Source organism: Gracilinanus agilis, chromosome 1 (genome assembly GCF_016433145.1).
Source record: "Gracilinanus agilis isolate LMUSP501 chromosome 1, AgileGrace, whole genome shotgun sequence".
NCBI lineage: Eukaryota > Metazoa > Chordata > Mammalia > Didelphimorphia > Didelphidae > Gracilinanus > Gracilinanus agilis.
Window position 1 is genome coordinate 253490882 of NC_058130.1, and position 20625 is coordinate 253511506.

Here is a 20625-nt window from a genome sequence, read left to right on the forward strand (position 1 = left end):
TTTTTCCAACTAGTTATCACCTCTGTTTTCTACAAATTATCTACTTACATTAAAATGTCCATGTTCTATAAAAGTGGGGCAAATACTTAAAAGTTACTGGGCAAGCCTTTACTCCACCTATTCCTAAAATTTTTTTCCAATCAAATGACAAAAAATTAAATGAATCTTGCCTCTAAAGTAATAAACTCTGAGAGCTCTATCTATACCTTTAATCTCAGTTCTATCTTATCTTTAAAATATACAAAGTATTTCTTTCTTTGAAATAATTAAAGGAATAAGGAAAATAAACTCTTTGGTTGGGGGTAAAGAATGATCCAAGGGGAAAAAAATTTTCTCTTGATTATATAACCTTTTTTGACTTTCCATCAAAAGATGCTTACAAAAGGTGAAAATGATGAAATATTTGGTCTGCTTTTTATTGAGACCTAACTGACCTAGGTATGATAAAAACTGATATGCCAGACACCAAAATTTTCCATAAATTATAACTGTCCAGGGAAAAACATTTTGAATAACATCATTATAAATGTATTACAATTTAAGTCTATATTACAACTAATTTTTTGGTACAAACTACAGTTCTACGTAGGATCAATACTGTATATTACCATATCAAGTCCATAATCAGATATGGCAAATATGTTATTTTAAAAAATAATCCTAATCATATTTCCATATAGCTTGGGGGAATGGGAGAGCTTTGTACAAGGTGGTATCCAATAAATAATCTATTAACAATTTCCTCTGTGAAGAAAAATAAACTACCCAGAAATTCAGAGTTGCTAAGCTTTTTTAACCATTTTACCTAGTAGAGATAACTGCAGTGTGGTAGAAAAAGTAATGAATTTGGAGTCAGTTATTAAATTTTGATGACTAAAAGGAGATGAGAGGGATGGAATATGTGTTTCTATGGCTCCTACTATGGGCCTGGCAGGTATTGAAGCTAAGCATTTTTTTAAAAATAATTTGATCAAGCTAAACTGTTAACACTAAGAATTTCTTTTTAAAATTAAACCCAAATACAGTATAAATTTAGCCCTAAGATTTGTTTCTATTTTTAGGATGTCTGGATAATTTTTGAGATGAATACTTGGGGCAGGGGCAAGAGAGCAGAAATTTGGGTGAAGTAAATTTCCTTTAAAATTAATATTACATGAAATATATTTCACATTAAAATTATTTGTCAACTTAAATATAACATTTATTGCCTAAAATTTTAAAATATTTGCCTTCTATGATACACACTTACAGGTAGCCAACTAAAAATTATATTTTAATTCTCTCTCCTTGTCCTCTTTATCATTAGGATTGAAGGCCCAATGCAGTAAGTATAAGGATGATATCGTAAGTCTTTTAATCTTTGATTTTTTTTTCCATCACGGCATATTCTCAATATAGAAGATGTTCCAAAGTAAAGCCTGTACCTCTAAAATGAGAAATTGAAAAGAAAATACAAATATAAAATGAAAAAGTCATAAATTAACCTAAAAATAAGCATTTATTAAGCACTTTCTATGTGACAGGCACTTGTTGGGTTTTAGCAAATAATAGATTATAGGTGATACTTAAATTTTAAACAAAATTTTTTAAAAGAGGAAGCTAAATACATTCAAAATCTCGATCAGGCAAGTAAAGAACTTCTTTAAAACAATAACTACATTTTGGAAAAAAAAGTCTAGTTAGTACAAAAAATTTCAAGATATTTTAACAACCGCTGCGACTGAATTTGGTATAAGAATCACAAAGATGTCAGATTCTTAGAAATATGAAGAATGTAAATTCCTAAAATAATAAAAGAAATGCTGGGAATTAGTCAAATCCAATTCTTAGGATCATTTCACATATAAGTACTTAGTAACATTAGAAAGAAATGGATACAACATTTTAAATTTAGCCAGAACACACATGATAAATTTGTTTTGAAAAAAACTAGATTTAAATAAGATGCTGATCCACAGTGGAAACACAAAAATTAGCTGAAATGTCTCATATAATACCAACATTCAAAATTGCTATTAAAGACTGCTGTAACATTTCCCTACTTTCTAATGAGGTTTTCAGTCAGCTGCACAATAACCATAAAAGGCTTTTAAAACTTTACTCCATTCACTAGCAAAGTTGAGATGGAACATTTTTATTTCTTCTTTGCCTATGACAACTTAACCATAAATAGTGAATAAATAACATCACAAGTCATTATGTTAGATGGAAATTAAATAAAAAGATGGACTCACAATGGTCAATCATAAGATGACATGCTATTCTACAAGAGTTTTGTAATTTCAAAGCAGCCTTGGGAATTCTACAACATGGGCTTCCAAAAGCTTAACATACCAGAAAGGGAGCTATTTCAGGCAGTGCTCAGTAGTGAGGAATTCAGTTCTCTAGTTTTAGGTCACTTTGTCAACAACAACATAAAAGTAAAAATGGAGACTCTATTCTTAACCTGTTAATTTTATATTCCTCCAGAACTCTTCACCCACAACAAAACGAAGACAGAACACTTACAAACACAAATACTACCATTAATTTTAATCATACTTTATGATTAGTTCTATTCCAAATCTGACAAAACTTTTTTAAAAGGTGCCTATTTGCTATAATTTTTCATAACTAATAACAATATTAGATATAATCATTTATGAGAAGCTTCAAAAATTTTCATTTTCCCTTTATTCAGGTCAATATTTGCAGTAATCGATTTAGTTCATCATGTTTTTGCTTAAAAAAACTAAAGAGCTTTTGTTTTCAAATTTACAGCTGGGTTTATAAATGCTTTTGTAATTTTTCTAGAATAAATCATGGTATTTTTAAAATTTTAGTAATAAAACTTGCATATTTTTAATGCTACACATCAAAATCACTAGAAATAAACGTAAAAGGTGATAATTATTGGCAAATTACATTTCATATGATTTGATATTACATCTAGGCACACAGATATTTGTTTCATCTTGAGAGGATGGATTATTAACACTTTTACTTTCTGTTCAAACTTCCTGATTTAATCAATTATACAGGTATCAACAGAGAAAAGAATATGTACCTTTTAAAAGTAAGATTATTAATAAAAACAAAAGAAAAGCAAAAATATACTAACAAAGACACTTTTAAGTACTCTGAAAAGACAATCAACTAGGCATGATCAATGATTGATCATAAATCTATATGAAAGGCAACTTTACAAGCTTATTAATATCACCCCCAATTAATCTTCATTAATTGTTTACATCATCTTAATACATATTGTAAATTACAGGTAGGAAAACAAAAAGATTTGCTTGTGTGCCTATCTACAATTATAACGGTTTGATTCTACAGCAAACAGTTTGAGCATTGGGATGAATGTCTTGAGAACTCAAAAAAATTTAGAAAAGTTCATTATCCATAGTAAACAATCACATGCAAAATAATATACAATTTACAAGTATTGGTGCACTTGCAGCAAGTCATCCAAAATGGGGCAAAACTCATTTACAAAACCATATAAACTAGCCAGTTTTTTAAAAAATGAGACAAAGGTGAGAAACCAAATTGTAGAATAGGCACTAGGTATTTAAAAAGAACAGAGTTTAGAAAAATATACCAGAAAAATATGTGTTCCATTCAAAGTTCTTTGTTGATATTAGCAACATTTCTGTTTACTCTTACTCTAAATTTCTGTCCATGAATGAAGTAACTGAATAGAAAAATCATTTAAAGATCTATAATTTTAAGCTAAAATATTTAATTCTCTCTCCTGAGAAAGAAAGCAACTCTTAAATTTGTGCTTCATATCTGTCTTAAAGGTTACACTCTCCATATCAATATTAAGAGGAAGAGAATAAATTTTTTGTAGTATAGCTCCATATTTTAAGTGTCATGGATTCATAAGTATTATAAGTTCTTCTACTTCTTAAATTTGGGCAAAAACTCAACACCAGATCTTACAGGTCTTAATGTAAAAGAATTATCTCTAGATATTACTATAATATTAATACTTAGCAATATTAATATCTAAGATTATCTAGATATCATTACAATTAGATCTAAAGAATTATCTCTGTATTTCACTTATTCATACTATTCCTGCTCCACACTGAATCAGCAGGACTTAAACTAGAGTTAGATTGACATAAATAATGTAAATTTTATTTGTTTCTAAATAAGAAATATGCAAGGTGATTTATATATATAGTCAATATATAATTAATATATAGTCAACAAAATAAAAATTTATTTTAAGAAAACATTCTCAGTTTGACTTCAAGTTATGATGGCATTATAAAAGGTCACAGAGAAGCCCAGTTCTCCCAGATAAACCAAGCAAATATCTAAAAACAATGCTAAATAAAAAAAACTGGTGATAAAGAAAACCAAGAAGAATCAAAAGAAAGTTCTTCCATCCAGTGCAGAACTATACAAAAAGCCAACCAGAAACATATGGAGATGGGCAGAGAGGTGTCATCAGGGAAGTCAGCATAGGCCCAGGAAAATGCAGAAGGCAGGAAAACCCAAACATAAATCAGAAGAAGCAGAAAAAAGCCTTACTGGGGAAGCCATTGGCCTTTAGATACTCAATATGGGCAGGAGTTCAAAATTTCTAACAGGTCCCACTAATAAGGATCTGAAGCTAGATCTTGATCCTCTCCTTTCAGAATAGAAATAGAGATAGAGTAAGTTCCCCAACATGTACTTTACAAAGAGAGAGGCCCTAGTATTGTATGCCTCAGACCCACTGTAAGACACAACAGGAGACAGGGTCAATTCACTATTTGGGCACCAGCAACAAAAGTATGCAGGAAGCCTAAAACAATATAATCTCCAACATCCAAGCAGGGATTGTCAGGGTCATAATAGAAAATGGAACAAACTCCCAAATGGAGACTATGCAAGAAAAAGAACACAGAATTCTGCCAGTAATAGAACCTGCAGTGGATCACCAAGAGAAGTAAGGAATTGAGGGAAAGATTTGGGTCTAAAATGTGTCATCTAAGCAATGGTGGTGGCAATGACCTCCATATTAGACGCAGAATAAAGAATGCATACTTAATCCATATAGGAGTTAGAAGAGACTGGCCGAAACACAAAATTCAAAGCTAAGATGTCAGGCTAAAATTATGAGTAAAAAGAAGAAAATATTAAACACAAAAAAGAAATTTAGTCCAAGAGATAAACCCAGAAAAAAAGTTAGCAACCACACAATAACTACAAGCAGAGCGTTGGAGAAAAAAATGGTTTGGTCATTAGGACTATAAGAATAACTGGAAGAAATGAAGATAAAAAACTAAATTAGAAAATGAGAATTCAGGAGGAAAAGAAATAAAAGCAGAATAAATAACTTAGAACAGAACATGGAATAACTTACTCAAAAAGTATACTCCCTGAAAAATAGAAATGAAGTAGTACTTGTGAAACAATAAAAACTATGAAAACAAAAATATTTTTTAAATTTTCAAAAGAAGAAAATGTGAGATATCTACTATGGAAAAGCAACTGACTTAGAAAACAGGTCAAAGAGAAATAATTTAAAAATCATTGAATTCCATAAAAACAATATCAAAGCAAAAAAAAAAAAACAAGAACAAAACCTGGACATTACATTGCAAGAAGTCATAAAAGAAAACTGCCCATATCTATTAGAATCATAGCAGATAGTTAAAAATAGAATAAACTTAACCAATCACTTACTGAAAGAAATCCCAAGCTGAAAGCACTCAAAAATATCACAAGCAAAATGCATAGCTTCCCATTTAAAAGAATTTTCCAAAAAGAAAAAAGGGAATTCAAGTATCAAGGAAATATTGTCAAGAATTGGAAGCAACCATTTTAAAGGAAAAGAAAACCATGAAATACAGTATTCCAAAAGGTAAAAGATAGAGGGCATTGTGGTATAATGGGCAAGGTACTGAACTTGGAGTAAGGAAGACCTCAGTTCAAATTGCACCTCTGACACTACCAGCTGTATGGCCTTGGACAAATCACTTAACTTCTTGGTGTCTCATTTTCCACTTCTGTAAAATGAAGAGGCTGGACTCAATAACCTCAAATATCTATTTCATCTCTAAATCTGTGCTATTCTGAAAGGCTTACAACCAAGAATAACTTAGAAGCCTTTCAAGGAATCCTAATGATTCCTTGAAAGCTGAGTAGAAAATGTGAAATGCAAACACAAAAGGTAAGAAAAACCTAGAAAATAAATACATAAATGATGAAGTGCTCCTTTAAAAAAAAAATGAAAAAGCTTACTTTCTAAAGAAGGAAAACAAAAATTATCCCTTAAATATCCTAGTGTTTTCAAGAATCACAGGATTTGAATAAGACAAACAAAAGGCCTGAATTATGGTTTTGCTCTGATTTGTTGGGTTTAAGAAAAGAAAATTAAAAAGGAACATTAAGAAAGAGATGAGTTAGAAGAACTAATCCACAAAAGATGAACCCCAAGAGAAGCTTAAAGGAAGATAAAGGGGCAGCGGGGTTGGAGAGAAGTATCACATGACTTTAATCTTATTTAAACCAGGTAAAATGGAGTAGAATGAATAAAAAAAAAAAAAAAAAAAAAAAGATGGGTTTGGTAAAAATGGTGAGCATAAGAGCCAAGGTAGAGTTCAAAAGGGAATAGCGACAAGTAAAATCAAATTGTGGTTATTAAAAAAAAAGTTTAAGATTCAGATATCAAGATCTATAAGTTTAATGGATAGAGAAGAGTCACTAGAATAAACATTAGTTGATCAAATTCAAAGAGGAGCAGCAAGATATAGGATATTAAAATTTTCTGAGGGAAACTCAGGGATATTCCATACTGTGAGTATTGACCTAAGGTACTTCACAGTTTTAACATCAGATCCCACTAACTTCCTTTCAGTGACATTCTCAAATGTTTGAGCTATGTTTTGTTGATTTGCACTTTAGGCTATGCCAGTAACTTCTTGAACTTTCTCATTTGCAAAAATCATATCTTTGCAAAGCTGGGTTTTTAATGATTATTGTGATAAATTCAGTAGGGAAAAGGAAACAAGGATGACAGGGCCAATCTAATTCCAAGTTTGAGAAGTTGTAAAGTGCCCAACAGGTAGATATATCCCATTAGTAACTGTGGTTATTTAAAAAAGAAATAATATTTTTCCTTTCAAATGATGTGTATTATTTTTTCAAACACCTTCTAAACTGTTAGGACAGAAATATTTATCAGTTGTTTGGATCTGACAAATAAGTATTTTTCTTGGCTTTTTTTAGTACCATGAAAAAGCAAGTTTTTGAACCTCTAAATTATAAATTACTAGTAGTGATAAGATTTCTTCTCTTTTTCTAACTTACCCTTCCTTCCACAAAAGGAAGAATGGAGGAAAGAATGAGAGGTTATGATGGGGGAAATACACAATGAACAATAATAACTGTGAATGAGAAACAGGATGAGCAGGTATAAAATGGAGAGTGGCAGAAAGGATTAGAAAGAAGAATCCAACAACATGTGTTTATAAGAAACATACTTGAAAGGTAAAAAACCATGAAGTTAAAACAAGGTGGTACAACAAAATTTATTGTCCTTCAGATGAAATTTTAAAAGCTGAGGTAGCAATCAAAGGAGAGATTAATGAAACTGAGATAAAAAACTATCAAACTAATAAATAAAACTAGGAGTTGGTTTTGTGGCCAAAAAAAAACAAAAAAAACCCAACCAAATCAAATCAAAAAAATCAATAGTTAATTTGATTTTTTTTAAAAAGAGAAAAACCAAACTACCAGTATCAAAAATGAAAAGGGTGAATTCACCAGTGAAGAAAAAATTAAAGCAATTATTAGGAGCTATTTTGCCCAATTATATACCAATAAATCTGACAAACTAGGTCAAATGGACAAATATTTACAAAATATAAATTCCTCAGATTAACAAGAGGAAATAGAATGTTTAAATAATCTTATCATAGAAAAATAAATTGAATGAGCCATCAAGGAGTTCCTTAAGAAAAAATTCCCAGGACAAAATGGATTCACGAATGAATTCTACCAAACATTTAAAGAACAAATAATTCCAATACTCCATAAACTGACTGGAAAAATAGGCAAAGAAGGAGTCCTACCAAACTCCTATTACAATACAAATATGTTACTAACACCTATACCAGGAAGCATAAAAACAGAAAAATAAAACTATAGATTGATTTCCCTAATGAATATTGATGCAAAAACTTATAAATGAAATTCTAGCAGGGATATTACAGCAATAAAAAATTATACAAGACCAGGCAGAATTTAAATCAAGAATAGCGGCCTTGTTCAATATTAGGAAAAGTATCAGCATAACTGATCATATCAGTGACAAAGCCAACAGAAATTATATGATTATCTCAATAGATGCAGAAAAATCTTTACTTATTCAGTGTTGTTTCAATCAAACTTCCAAAAATGATTTTATAGAGCTAGAAAAAAACAAAATTAATCTGGAAGAACAAAAGGTCAAAAATATCAAGGCAATCAATAAAAAAGTGAAGGGAGGTAGCCTAGCAAAACCAAATCTCAAACTGTATTATAAAGTAGTAATCATCAAAATAAGCTGGTACCAGCTAAAAAATAGAAGTGGTGGACCAGTGGAACAGATTGATTACACAATAAACAGAAGTTAATGACCATAGTAATCTAGTGTCTGACAAACCCAAAGATCCAAACTTTAGGACAAGAACTCACTGACAAAACTTCTAGGAAAACTGAAAAGAAGTTTGGCAAAAACTAGATATAGACCAACATCTTATATTGTATACCAAGATATGGTCAATATAAGTACATGACTTAGAGATAAAGGGTTACTTAGTCTAAAAAATTTAGGAGAGCATGGATGTTCTTACCTATCAACTTGATAGGTAAGAACAAGAGAGAGCATTAGGGGATCTAAAATCCGTCATTTTGAATACATTAAATTAAAATTTTTTCCACAAACGAAACCAATGCAGACAAGATCAGAAAAAAAGTAAAGGGGGCGGCTAAGTGGCTCAGTGGATAAAGTTTCAGGCATGGAGTGAGGAGGTCCTGGATTCAAATTTGACTTCAGAAGCTTCCTAGCTGTGTTACCCTGGGCAAGTCATTTAACCCTGTTGTGAGGAAGATTAGTTGATAATTAAGTATTAAGGATGTACCTAGCAGGAAGGACTGGAGCTGGAGCATTCCAAGATGGAATGAAGGGGCAGGAAGAAGTGGCTTGTGCCCTGAGAGAGACTCCATTAGGAGTTGGCATCAAACTGTTGTTAGCCCTGGGAGATCTCAGAGTAAAGGACACCCTGCATCCTGATTTCCCTGGGATCCTGAGTGGTGGTGGTTTCTAACAAAGAGGACAAGAACTACAGAGCAGCACCAAGAAGAGGAGAAGTTTGGGATCCAGTGGACAGCATCTCAAGCACACCCTCTCTACTTGGATACCTTGGCTTTTGACATCCTGAGATCATCTGTGGATTACTGTGAGAAACATCAAAGCCACCCTCAGCCCTTAGCTATGCTGGTCAAGCCTGGCAGGAACCAGGTTTGATGCAGTCTCCCAAAGACTCCAGAACAGTTCCTTTGGCCCTGTCTGCTTAGATCACTAAGATTAGAGTCGAGAAGTCCTCCCCTTGCCCTGTGGTTTTGCCCTTTAGGTTTTAAGTATAGAAATCCCTTTCCCACCTTTTAGTTAAACATAATTAAACCTGTTAAAACCTTTTACCTTGCCTGCTAGTTTCTAGACTCTGGCCTAGGGAAAGCTGGGTGACATTAAGATCAACTGCCATTCCTGTGTTAATTCAGCGAACTCTGGTCTCCCTATCCTGGTCCAGTCTCTCCTACAACCCAGTGTGTGTACCCACAACTATTTAGATTTATTGTAACATCCCTGGTGCCTCCATTATCTATTTTCACAACCCCCATTGCCTAACCCATACTCTTCTGCCTTGGAATCAATACTTAATAACTAATCTAAGATAGAAGGTAAAGTTTAAAAAAAGGGGGGGGGGAGAAAACTGAGAAAAAAATTTTACAACAAATGTCTCAGATAAAGGTCTCATTTCTCACATATATGGAGAATTCACCAAATCTTTAAGAATACAAGTTAGTACCCAGTTGATAAATAGTCAAAAGATATGATCAGGCAGTTTTCAGATAAAATCAAAGCTCTGTATAGTCATATAAAAAATGCTCTCTCCAGAGAAAAAACTATTGGGGTCATCTTTCACAGTGGTGTATCTTTGATTTTATTTTGGGGTTTGGGTTATATATGAATGTGCTCTTAAGACAATGACTAATTTGGAAGTGTGCTTTTGCATGACAATAAAATAAGGGGGGTGCTCTAAATCACTACTGACTAAAGAAATGTAAATTAAAACAATTCTGAGGTTACCATCCGATATCTATCACATTGGCTAAAATGAGAGAAAAGAGGAATAATAAATGTTGGAGGGAGGTGGAAAAATTGAGACACTAATGAATGCATTGTTGGTAGAATTGTGAATTGATCCAATTATTCTGGAGAGCAATTTGGAACTATACCCCAGAAACTATATAAATGTGGAAACTCTTTGACTCAGCAACACTACTGCTGGGGCTGTATCTCAAAAGAATTTTTTTTAAAGTAAGCTGTAAAAGGGCCTATTTGTACAAAAATATTTATAGCAGCTCTTTTAGAAATGGTAGCAAGGAAAACGTAAGGGAATATCCATCAATTGGGGAATGGTTATACAAATTATAGTACATGATTATGATAGAATGTTATTGTGCTATAAGAATAACAAGGATAGTTTCTGAAAAACCTGGAAAGACTCATATGAACTGATGCAAAGTGAAGTGAGCAAAACCAGGAAGACATTTTACACAGTAATAGCAATATTGTATGATGATGTGCTGTGAATGACTATGTTTGGTTTTCTCAGCAGTGCAATGATCCAAAGAACTTATAATGAAAAATGTTATCCATAGCCAGAGAAAGAATTGACAGAGTCTGAATGCAGATCAAAGCGTACTTTTTTAAACTTTATTTTTCTTAGGTTTTGTTGGAGTTTTTTTGTCTGTCTTCTTTCGTAACATGGCTAATATGGAAATATTTTTGCATTACTGCACATGCATAATCATCTTTATCAAACTGCTTGTCTTCTCAAGAATGTAAAAGTGAAATTTGGGAAATGTATCAAACTACATTTCCCGTGGTCCAACGGGTTTCCGTTTCCGGTTTTTGGGCTTGGGGAGGCCGACGTCTTGACGCAGGGAAGAGCTTAAATCTCCTGGGTTAGGAGGGAGTGGTCTCTTTGCGAGTAGGCGCTTGGCTAGGAGGCAGTAATGGAGGCGGCAGTTTTGAATGCTTACAAGCGCGTGGTCTAATGATTTTATCTATAAACATGGCTTTAATTAAAATACTAATATATATTATTATAGCAGCCTTTATCATTTTTAATACTTATAATTAGGAAAGAGGAAGAATGATGGAGAGAGTTTAGAACTTTAAAATTTCTTAAATTAATGTTAAATATTGTTTTTACATGCAATTAGAAAAACAAAATTTAAAAATAAAAAATAAAATTGTTAGTATCAATATTGTAATACAGGTTTTAGCACTGCCATGTTTGGCTTAGGTCAAACCTGTCAGTTGCCCTAGATGGAATGTTGAGGGTGGCATGCGCCACATGGCAGATACCAACTGGCAGTTGAACTGAGAGTATAAAAGGCCCTGGAAACCCAAGGCTGGGTTGTTTCCCCCTGACTTCACCCTGAGCACACACTTACCCCTAACCCCCTCTGGGCCCCAGGAGAAAGGAGGAGGAACATGGGAAATTAGGCCTTAGGATAGAGTAGGGTTTTAGGAACTATCTTCAAGAACAAATCAATATTATCTATTATCATCATTTACAAGGTTAGCCAATAAATCTACTCACTTCCTAACCAGAGACCACTTTGCTCTGGCCCTTAGTCAGCCAAGACCTTCTAAGGACCTTCCACCAGCTTCAGCCAGTGAATTCATAGCAACAGATTAGTGTTAGCAAACCTTCTTGCCATTGCCTTGTTCTTTCCCCAGTGACCAATAAATCCCATAGCCTTTAACCAGAGAATCCTGTGGTTATTCCCTTTCCAACAAAGGCTAAGGAGGACAGGCAACAAGGAGGGAATTCTGAACTGTTAAGGTTCAAACAAACTCCATAGTTAAGGGGCAGGAAATCATACATCCACTTCCTGCCAGTCTTCCATAACCAATAGGAGGCTGTTTCCTCAGCAGGGAGGCGGCTGCCTGACATCTTAAAAGAACCTAGAGGTAGCAATGAGGTTTTACTGGGCACTCAGCTTTCAGGGTTTAGATCCTTGTACTTTCATAAGCAAGTTTCATACCCAAATGAGGTTGCCCATTCCACCATAACAACCAACACCAACCTCCTGCTAGCTTGTTACCCGCTCAAGGTCCCTTTGATCTCACTCCCTTCATAACAGGGGTCAGCAACGTATGGCTCTTTTTTTTTTTTTTTTTTTAACCCTTGTACTTCGGTGTATTGTCTCATAAGTGGAAGAGTGGTAAGGGTAGGCAATGGAGGTCAAGTGACTTGCCCAGGGTCAAACAGCTGGGAAGTGGCTGAGGCCGGGTTTGAACCTAGGACCTCCTGTCTCTAGGCCTGACTCTCACTCCACTGAGCTACCCAGCTGCCCCTAGATATGGCTCTTTTTGCAGGAGCCATAAAGTCAATTTTTTTTTCAGGCATTGTTACAGGAGCGCACATTGTTATAGGAGCTCGTACTGTGAGCACTGTACAGCTCTCATGAAATTACATTTTAAAAAATGTGGTGTTTATGGCTCTCACGGCCAAAAAGGTTGCTGACCCCTGCTTCATAACATTTGGCGAGCACAGCTTAGGCTAAAGACCTACAAAGATTAACACTATTAAATGACTCTTGTTCAGATGGCGTTCATTGTCACCAGCTTCTTGCTTCTTCTTTGGACAATGATAATGCAGGGAGCCTTAGATTTTTGGTTCAGGAAGGTCCCCCAATTTATTCATCAAGTTCCAAGAAAATGTAAATTGGGAACACACTAAATAATTCATTTGGTTTGCATCATATGAAAAAAATTTTATCAACTCCCCTAACTTTTATTACCACATTATACATCTATTCCCATTATAAGAATAGCCAAGTATTATCAATCTGGGGAGAAAAAACTGTGAATCATTATTTATAACAGATTTTTAATGCAAGCCAAATAACATATTCAACTCAAAGTTTACTCAGTGAACAAAATTTCAATTATTCTACTATATGTTCTATTCAGATCTCAACATATGCCTCCAGCTAATTAAAACATCTGACTTAACAACTATCACTGATAAAGAACACAGAAGTTGTTCATTCATCAAATAGCAACTGGGCTCCTAGCTAAGGGTCAAGAAGAAAAAAACATTCCTACTCTCACTGAGCCTAGAGAGAGATAAAAACAGGTATAAATATATTTAGTTATAATCAGGAATTTTGGAGGCATCTAGATTTAATCAGGTCTCTATAGGTTAAATGGAAAGGTACAAAGAAAGTAGGGATATATAGATAGACAACCCAAGTTTAATACTGCCATAGTATTACTACAATCCAAAATACCTGAAAATAGGTTTGCTTCTGTGGCATATAAATCAAGAGGTGGCTGTCATCATTAACATACTCTAAGATCCCTTCCTACTCTAAACCTGTTAGTTTCAAGTAATTCTGTGAACTTCCATAATATTCAGTACATACCATATAGTTGATACTTACATATGCTATTTTGTATTGTTATTTACTTTTGCCTTCCTGAAGAGATTTCAAGAACCTCAAGGGAAGGAATATCAATATATTTTGTATCCTCAATGCCTAGCCCAATAGCCTATACATAGTATGTGCTTAAAAAATATTTGTATATGCTGATAATGAATTAGCAAATACACTTTTAAAAAATGTCAATATGAGATATTCACTGAACTACTTTGTATAAGGAACTCTACTAAAAACCCCTATATAGGGTTTTTGGAGTATGTATGAGTTGCATATACCTCAAAAAAGCTTTAAATTTTCTCTCTGATTTGACTAATTTTTTTTTAATTTTACCAAGGCTTCCTATTAATATGGAAGGATTAGAATGATTACGATAATAAATGACAATGTCCAAAGTGAAACATGACAAAAAACTGTGATGGCTTTTTAAAAAGCCATTTTAAAGTTAATAAAATCATAAGAAATAAATTCTAACTCTATTCATATTTATTTATAATAGATTATGATTATTTGAAACAGATAATATCAAATATTAAGCTGTTCTCAATATATTTCTTATTAATTGGAAAGAAATAGGATTATAGTATTAGCAGATCAAAGGAATAAAATAGATTATATATACTTAAGATATTAGCTGATGGCATCAACTAATTTAACTTGCAGAATTTGTCCTAATTCAAACTGGAGACAAAAACAAAGTCTTAAAGTGAAGAAAAGGGATAAATGACAATAATATGCAATTAGTGACATATAGTAGGTATTATTTAGGTCTTATAGGTAACACTCAGGAAACTGAAATTTACACATGAACACACTTAATGCAAGTAAGATCATTTCCTAATCTAAGTAACTTATACAGAGGCAATGCCATACAGTGGATAGAGAGCTAGCCTTGAAGCCGGTAAGACTTGCTTCCAATTCCTCCAAAACACACTGGCTGTAATGACCCTGGGCAAGTTACTAAACTTTTCACTATCCCAGCTACTCTTTATGACTATAAAATGCTTACTTGCACTGGTGCAAGAGTCTCCTCATCAGAAATTCTTTATAACAATGAAATAAAACAAATAAGGGGAAAAAATTAAAGTCATTAGAAAAATATCATCAAATTCAAGTACAGAAAAAAAATTATAAGAAAATAAATAACAATGCCACAAGCTTAAAACATGACTTAATACTCTAGACCAGCATTGACAAATATTGGCATGGATGCCAGGCTGGCACATGAGGAGGAGAGCTGCTCTGTTCCCTCTCTTCCCAGTGCCCAAGGACATTTTTTTGCATGCCCTGCCCCTCAGTCCAGCCACAGGTCCTCCTTCCTCTCTCAGGGGTAATGCAGGGAGGCTCACAGGCAGCTTGAAGTTGCAGTTTGTGCACATGAACTCAAAAACATTTACCAGTGCTGCTCTAGAGCAAAGATCCTTTAAAGCATTACCTGTGATCTTAAATGTAAGTATACCCCAATATCTTAGCTCTCTCCAGTTCCAGTTCTCTTTTCTAATTCCAAGGCTGGCATTGAGACACCTAATTGCCTCTAACATCCCCATTTCTTTCAAAGGTACCACCATTCTTTCAGCCCCTCAGGTTTGTAACTAGCATTATCCTTGACTCCTCATTCTCTCCCTCACCAATCCAATCAGCTGCCAAGTCATGCTGGTTCTGCCTTAACATCTCTCTTTCAACTCTTTCAGCCCACATGCACCAAATCAGTTCAAGCTTTCAGCCCTTTTGCCTAAGACTAATTTTTACAAAGACCTCCTAATTGATCTCCTTCACTCAAGTCTCTACCCACTGCAGGGTATCCTCCACAAAGCTGCCAATGTTATTTTCCTTAAGTGTAGATCTAACCATATCACTCATCGACTCAATAAACTCCAGTGACTCCCTATTGCAGCTAGGATGCAATATAAAACTCCTTGTAACTTTTAAAGTTCTTCACAGTCTGGCCCCAATCTGTCTTCTGGTCTCATTACAAATTATTTCCCTTCTCACAGTTCACAATCCAGACAAAGTGATCTTCCTGCTATTCCTTATACATTTTACTCTTCTACACTTTTAAACTTTTGCATTGGCCAATGCTAATGCCTCAGTAGAAAATCTTATAGAAAAAATGTTCTATAAGCAGTCTTGTAGAAAATTCGCTGTACATATATCTGTACTGGTTAAATGTGCTTATAGTTCTGCCACCATTTTGCAAATGGAGTATTAAGGCTAAAGTCTCCTCCTCATTTCCTCACAGAATCCTTCTTCCTGATTCAATATGTAGTTAAAGCACTACTTTCAATAACAAAGCCTTATTTTATCCTAAAAGGAGCCACTGGAACTTCTTTAATAGAAGGATTCTTATTTTTATTTGTGTTTATCTCATTTTCTATATGACATTTGCTCCCATTATCCCTTTTGATATCAAGCCAAGTCATCCCTCAAAGCAAGTTTAAAAAAAAAAAAAAGAGAGAAAAAGCAGTTTGGAAAACTAATCAATTCAAGGATGGGATTTGACTATATATTCAAATATGCCACACTGTACCTCAAAACTGCAATGGAAAAGAAGATTGAAAGAAACATCTTAATGGGAAGGGGTCAGTCTGGATTTCACTGCTACTGATTACAATTCATAATTATTTCACTTTTCTCATCTCAAGTTCTATACTATCCCCTTATAACCCATCAACTTCACGTGCACTATCACCTATCACTCTACATATAAATTCGTTTTTTGTCCCTAACTATCTTCAAAAAGCTATCATGCATCATCACAGTTCCTTTTTAAAACTATCTTATTTAATCCTGTGACATCACAGGTCCCCAACTCTAAACTATAAGCACAAGTTAACAGTACTCCTCTCTAATATCTTTTCCATCTGTCTCTAGTTGTCATTCACACTACCACCTGAGCCCCGTGCCCAAATGATAAAAAGTCAAACAAGTTTCCCTACTTCCAGTACTAATATGTCTAATCATTCCCTTGCTCAAAAAACTTTAGTTGTTCCTACATGCCTATACAAGTCTACTCCTTAATTTGTCTTCCAATGCCTTTTATAATCTGACTCCAACAAAGTCTCCAGTCTTATCCAATGTGGAATACTTTCAATTCCTCCCCTCTACTCATTGTTCCTCCTTGTGTTGCCCTTGGGCAATTCACCATCTCCAAGCTGCAATTCTCTACATCTATGAGATAAAAATAATAATAAACTTCTTTTCTCACCAACTATTGTGAGAACCAAATAATATAATATAGATAAAGCACCTTTAAAACACTGAGGTGCTACACAAATGTCAGATATTTTAATAATGTTCTTAGAACTTTTAATAAAAAAATAAGATTGCTAGTAATCTAATTTTTAAAAATCAGATAAGTTTGAAAATTCTGAAATATTTAAAGTAACTTCAGTAGCTAAGGAATACAAGAATATATTTTTAGTTCACAATGATTAAAATATAAACATAAACTTTTAAACTTCAAATACACATCTAAATCAACATCACATCAATAAACAATGACCTAACCTGAATTTGTAATAATCAAGGTATATAATATATGTCTGTCGGAATTAGTTGATACATAACTTCTTCCTAGCTTTAGGTTCAATTTAAGATTACAGATCAAAACATATACTGTAGTTCCTGATGTACAATTCTGCTCAAGATATCATTTATTTGGTGATTATATATACATGCTGTATCACTCTTTACAAATCATTTATCACTTATTATTGCCCCTGGAAAATGACATGTATAGCCAGATCTGTTCATTTGAAACCTCCTTCCTTGCTTCTCATCCATTTCACTTGTCTCTGTTCCTCTAACTCCAGTTCATGTTCCACCTGACATTTACCCACAGTGAGATTTCTGAACTCCTCTGAACTTCCATAGCATATGCTCTCTTATATCACTTATTTATTATTTGACATTGCTGGTTATTTTTTACATATATATACTATTTCTAAACTATAATCTCCTTGAGGTCTAAGAATATTTCTTATACTTCTGTACCTCTTTCCCCACAGTCCTTTCCACTTAAAAGGGACTCAGGAAAAGTTTTTTAATGTGAGACACAAATATCCCTCATTTTTCAGATTTTTTCGATTGATTAGTCTTACTCCGTACTTTAAGTTTACTTAATGTTCCAATTCCTTGCTCAGAATGTAAAGAAAGTTTTCAGCACTAAATAGTAGTTTTCATCTGAACAATAGGCACTTAAGAATCAAGGAAACTAAAATTCATCATACTAATATACCCTAGATCTGAAGCTCCTCAGTTTTTCCCTTTATTGTTTGACCACAAGCTCAGTACTCTATTCAGATCTGTAACGAATTCCATGTCTACTAACTCCCTACCAAACTCCAAGCTTTCTAGCTTTGGTCTTATAATAATGTTCTAATTCTTCTCTGAACAAGCTACATAGTAGAGGAATCTCTTATTAGGGCAGGTAATAGAGAAAAAAGGCCTGGTACTGGATGGAATATTAACTGCCTAAACAATATAGTGAGAGAATTAAGAAGTTTTAAGTGTCTTGGTGTTCTGAAACTCAAAAATTCAATGAGACTAGCATCACAGGGACCATGGATAAGAGAGACATCTTCATGCGAAATAACAATGAAAAGGTAGAAAGGTAAGGAATAAAATGTAATAATTAATAGATTCTACCTTTTCTAAGGGTCACAAGACCCAATATATTGGCCTTAAATAACAAAAATTAACCTCTTTGGAGGCAATGGTGCTTCTTAGTGACAAGAGATGATGGTAATATGGTCCTAACCAAAATATGTAAAATGGTACTAACCTTCACCAACAGAAGTTTCACAGCCCACGAGGTTGAGAAGAATGTTATCATCATCTTTGTCATCTACTTCACATCCCAGTAACATCCAGCTCTCCACATCACTTTCTCCACTTTCAGAGACAGTAATCTCCTTCTCTTCATTTGAACTATCCTCTATAACCATAACTTCCTGAATCACATTAGATCTCTCTCCACGTTTAGACTTCTTATTAGCTCTCTTATACTTCTTTCTAGACAATTCATCAGATTGCTCATCATGACTTTCCAATACCTGGTTTCCTCTGTTCTTTCTTTTACATCTGTAGACACTATCTTCATCTGACAAAGAGATGACCTCAGAACCATCTGATATCTGGATGACATCAGTATCTGAAAGAACAATTAAGTTCTTCTGAGATGTCTTTTTAATATTCAATGACTCAGGATCCTCAGAGCCCTTTTCTTCATTGTTTTCCTCCTTAGTGACATCACCAAGGTCCTGGGCATAATGAACTTGGCCATAGAGTTGAAATTCCACTTCACTATCAACACTCAGTTCACTGGATGATTCATCTCGGTAAAGGTCATCTTCATATGCTTCTATATCCTCATACCCACCAAACATTATGGAAAAGCAGTGACCTTAATGCTGTAAAAGACAATATCATACAAAGGATGTGAGGTTTCAGGAAAATAGTGTCAAATTTGAGTAGCCATATTATCATAAAAGCAAAATTCAAAAAAATGTGATAGTCCTGGGAATTAATTTTAATGACTTTTCACTTAGCTATAAAATAATTTTAAAAAATTAGAGATATGACTTTTAAATCTACACATTTCTGATACCTTTATGCATTGATGCCTAACCTTCCCAATAATAGATAACAAAATATCATGAAAACATTTAAATGCTACATGGAAAGAAATCCACTGGCAACGCTGGGAATATGATATTTGAGGCATAGTTTAACAAGGAGTTCATAGTGTAGAATTCTAAGTGGAAAAAGCCTAGAAAGTATCTGGTCCAATACTGTGACTTAAATTAAGAATGGAGGTCTCATGAATGATTTACCCAAGATCATATAGGTAATGTAAGAGTAGGGCCTGGAATGAGACCCAAGACTTCTGTCTATAAATCTAATGCTCTTTCTTCTAGACTACACCACATTACCTCTTGAGTGCTCATCAAGAAGGAAAGACATCTTACAAAACAATCCAAACTCTTCCATTAAGGTCACGACTTTCCTCGATAAAAAGATAGGATCACTGTTGTAGGACAAAGGGATTTTGGAGACCATCGAGTTCCACCTTTTTTATTTTCCAGCAGGGGAAACTGAGGCCTGAGGAAGTTAAGTAACTTGGCCTAAGGTCCACAGGTAGCAAGCTGAGAGAATCTTAACCCAAGTCTGACTAAAGCAAGTGCTCTTTCCGTACTGCCTCCTTAAGAACCCAGTGAATGAAAAACCACTTAAATACTAATCACAATGGAAACAAACACATAAGCAAAGAGCTTACAGTAAGAGGAGAAAATACACATATAGGGGAACCATTCCAGAAATGGGGGTAGGGCTGGGCAAACAGCAGACACATAGACAAGGCAAGGCAGCCAGAGGTTACCAGTGAGAAAGGAATAAAATGAACCCCAGGTAGGGCTTGCCAAAATAGTAAGCCAAGTAAGGCACAATCTGGAGAGCAAGGGCCCTAAGGTAGAAATTCAAAGATAAAAGGATTAAAGAGTCTCAGGTCTAACAGCAAGATGTCTGCTGAGAAGATGCCCAACCTAGAGATAGGGAGAAAAAAATAAAAATAAAATAAAAAAGCATTTGTAATAAAGCAGAACTACTCATAGCAGGCACTGTTAATACTCAACACACTGTGGACCAAAGATTAAGAACTTCAAGTAGCCTTCATTTGTCACCATACTTGCCCTTCATCTTTTTCCTCTTCCTTTTTAAAAAAATTTACCCCTAACCTCCCTACTTTCAAAATCAGTTCAGAGTCTCACTATCTTTAGCTCCTTCCCTACTAACACAAAGGGAGTAGGAGGGAAGGGTATCTTTTAAATCCTAACTTGCAAGCTCTTCATTCTACTCAATTCCCATGAACTACTCTCCACCATTCCACCTCAGCTACACACTGAGATGTTCTTA

General features: G+C 34.1%; 1 protein-coding gene across 1 annotated transcript in view; it reads right to left on the reverse strand.

Moving 5' to 3' along the window:
* The window catches only part of ZCCHC7 (zinc finger CCHC-type containing 7), a 309742-nt gene that overhangs the window by 280604 nt on the left and 8513 nt on the right, over nucleotides 1-20625 (reverse strand). Inside the window, exon 2 of the mRNA XM_044660977.1 lies at nucleotides 18497-19124. Within this exon, the coding sequence (XP_044516912.1) occupies nucleotides 18497-19100 (604 nt within the window). The 5' untranslated portion in view covers nucleotides 19101-19124. The remainder of the gene's footprint in view (nucleotides 1-18496; nucleotides 19125-20625) is intronic.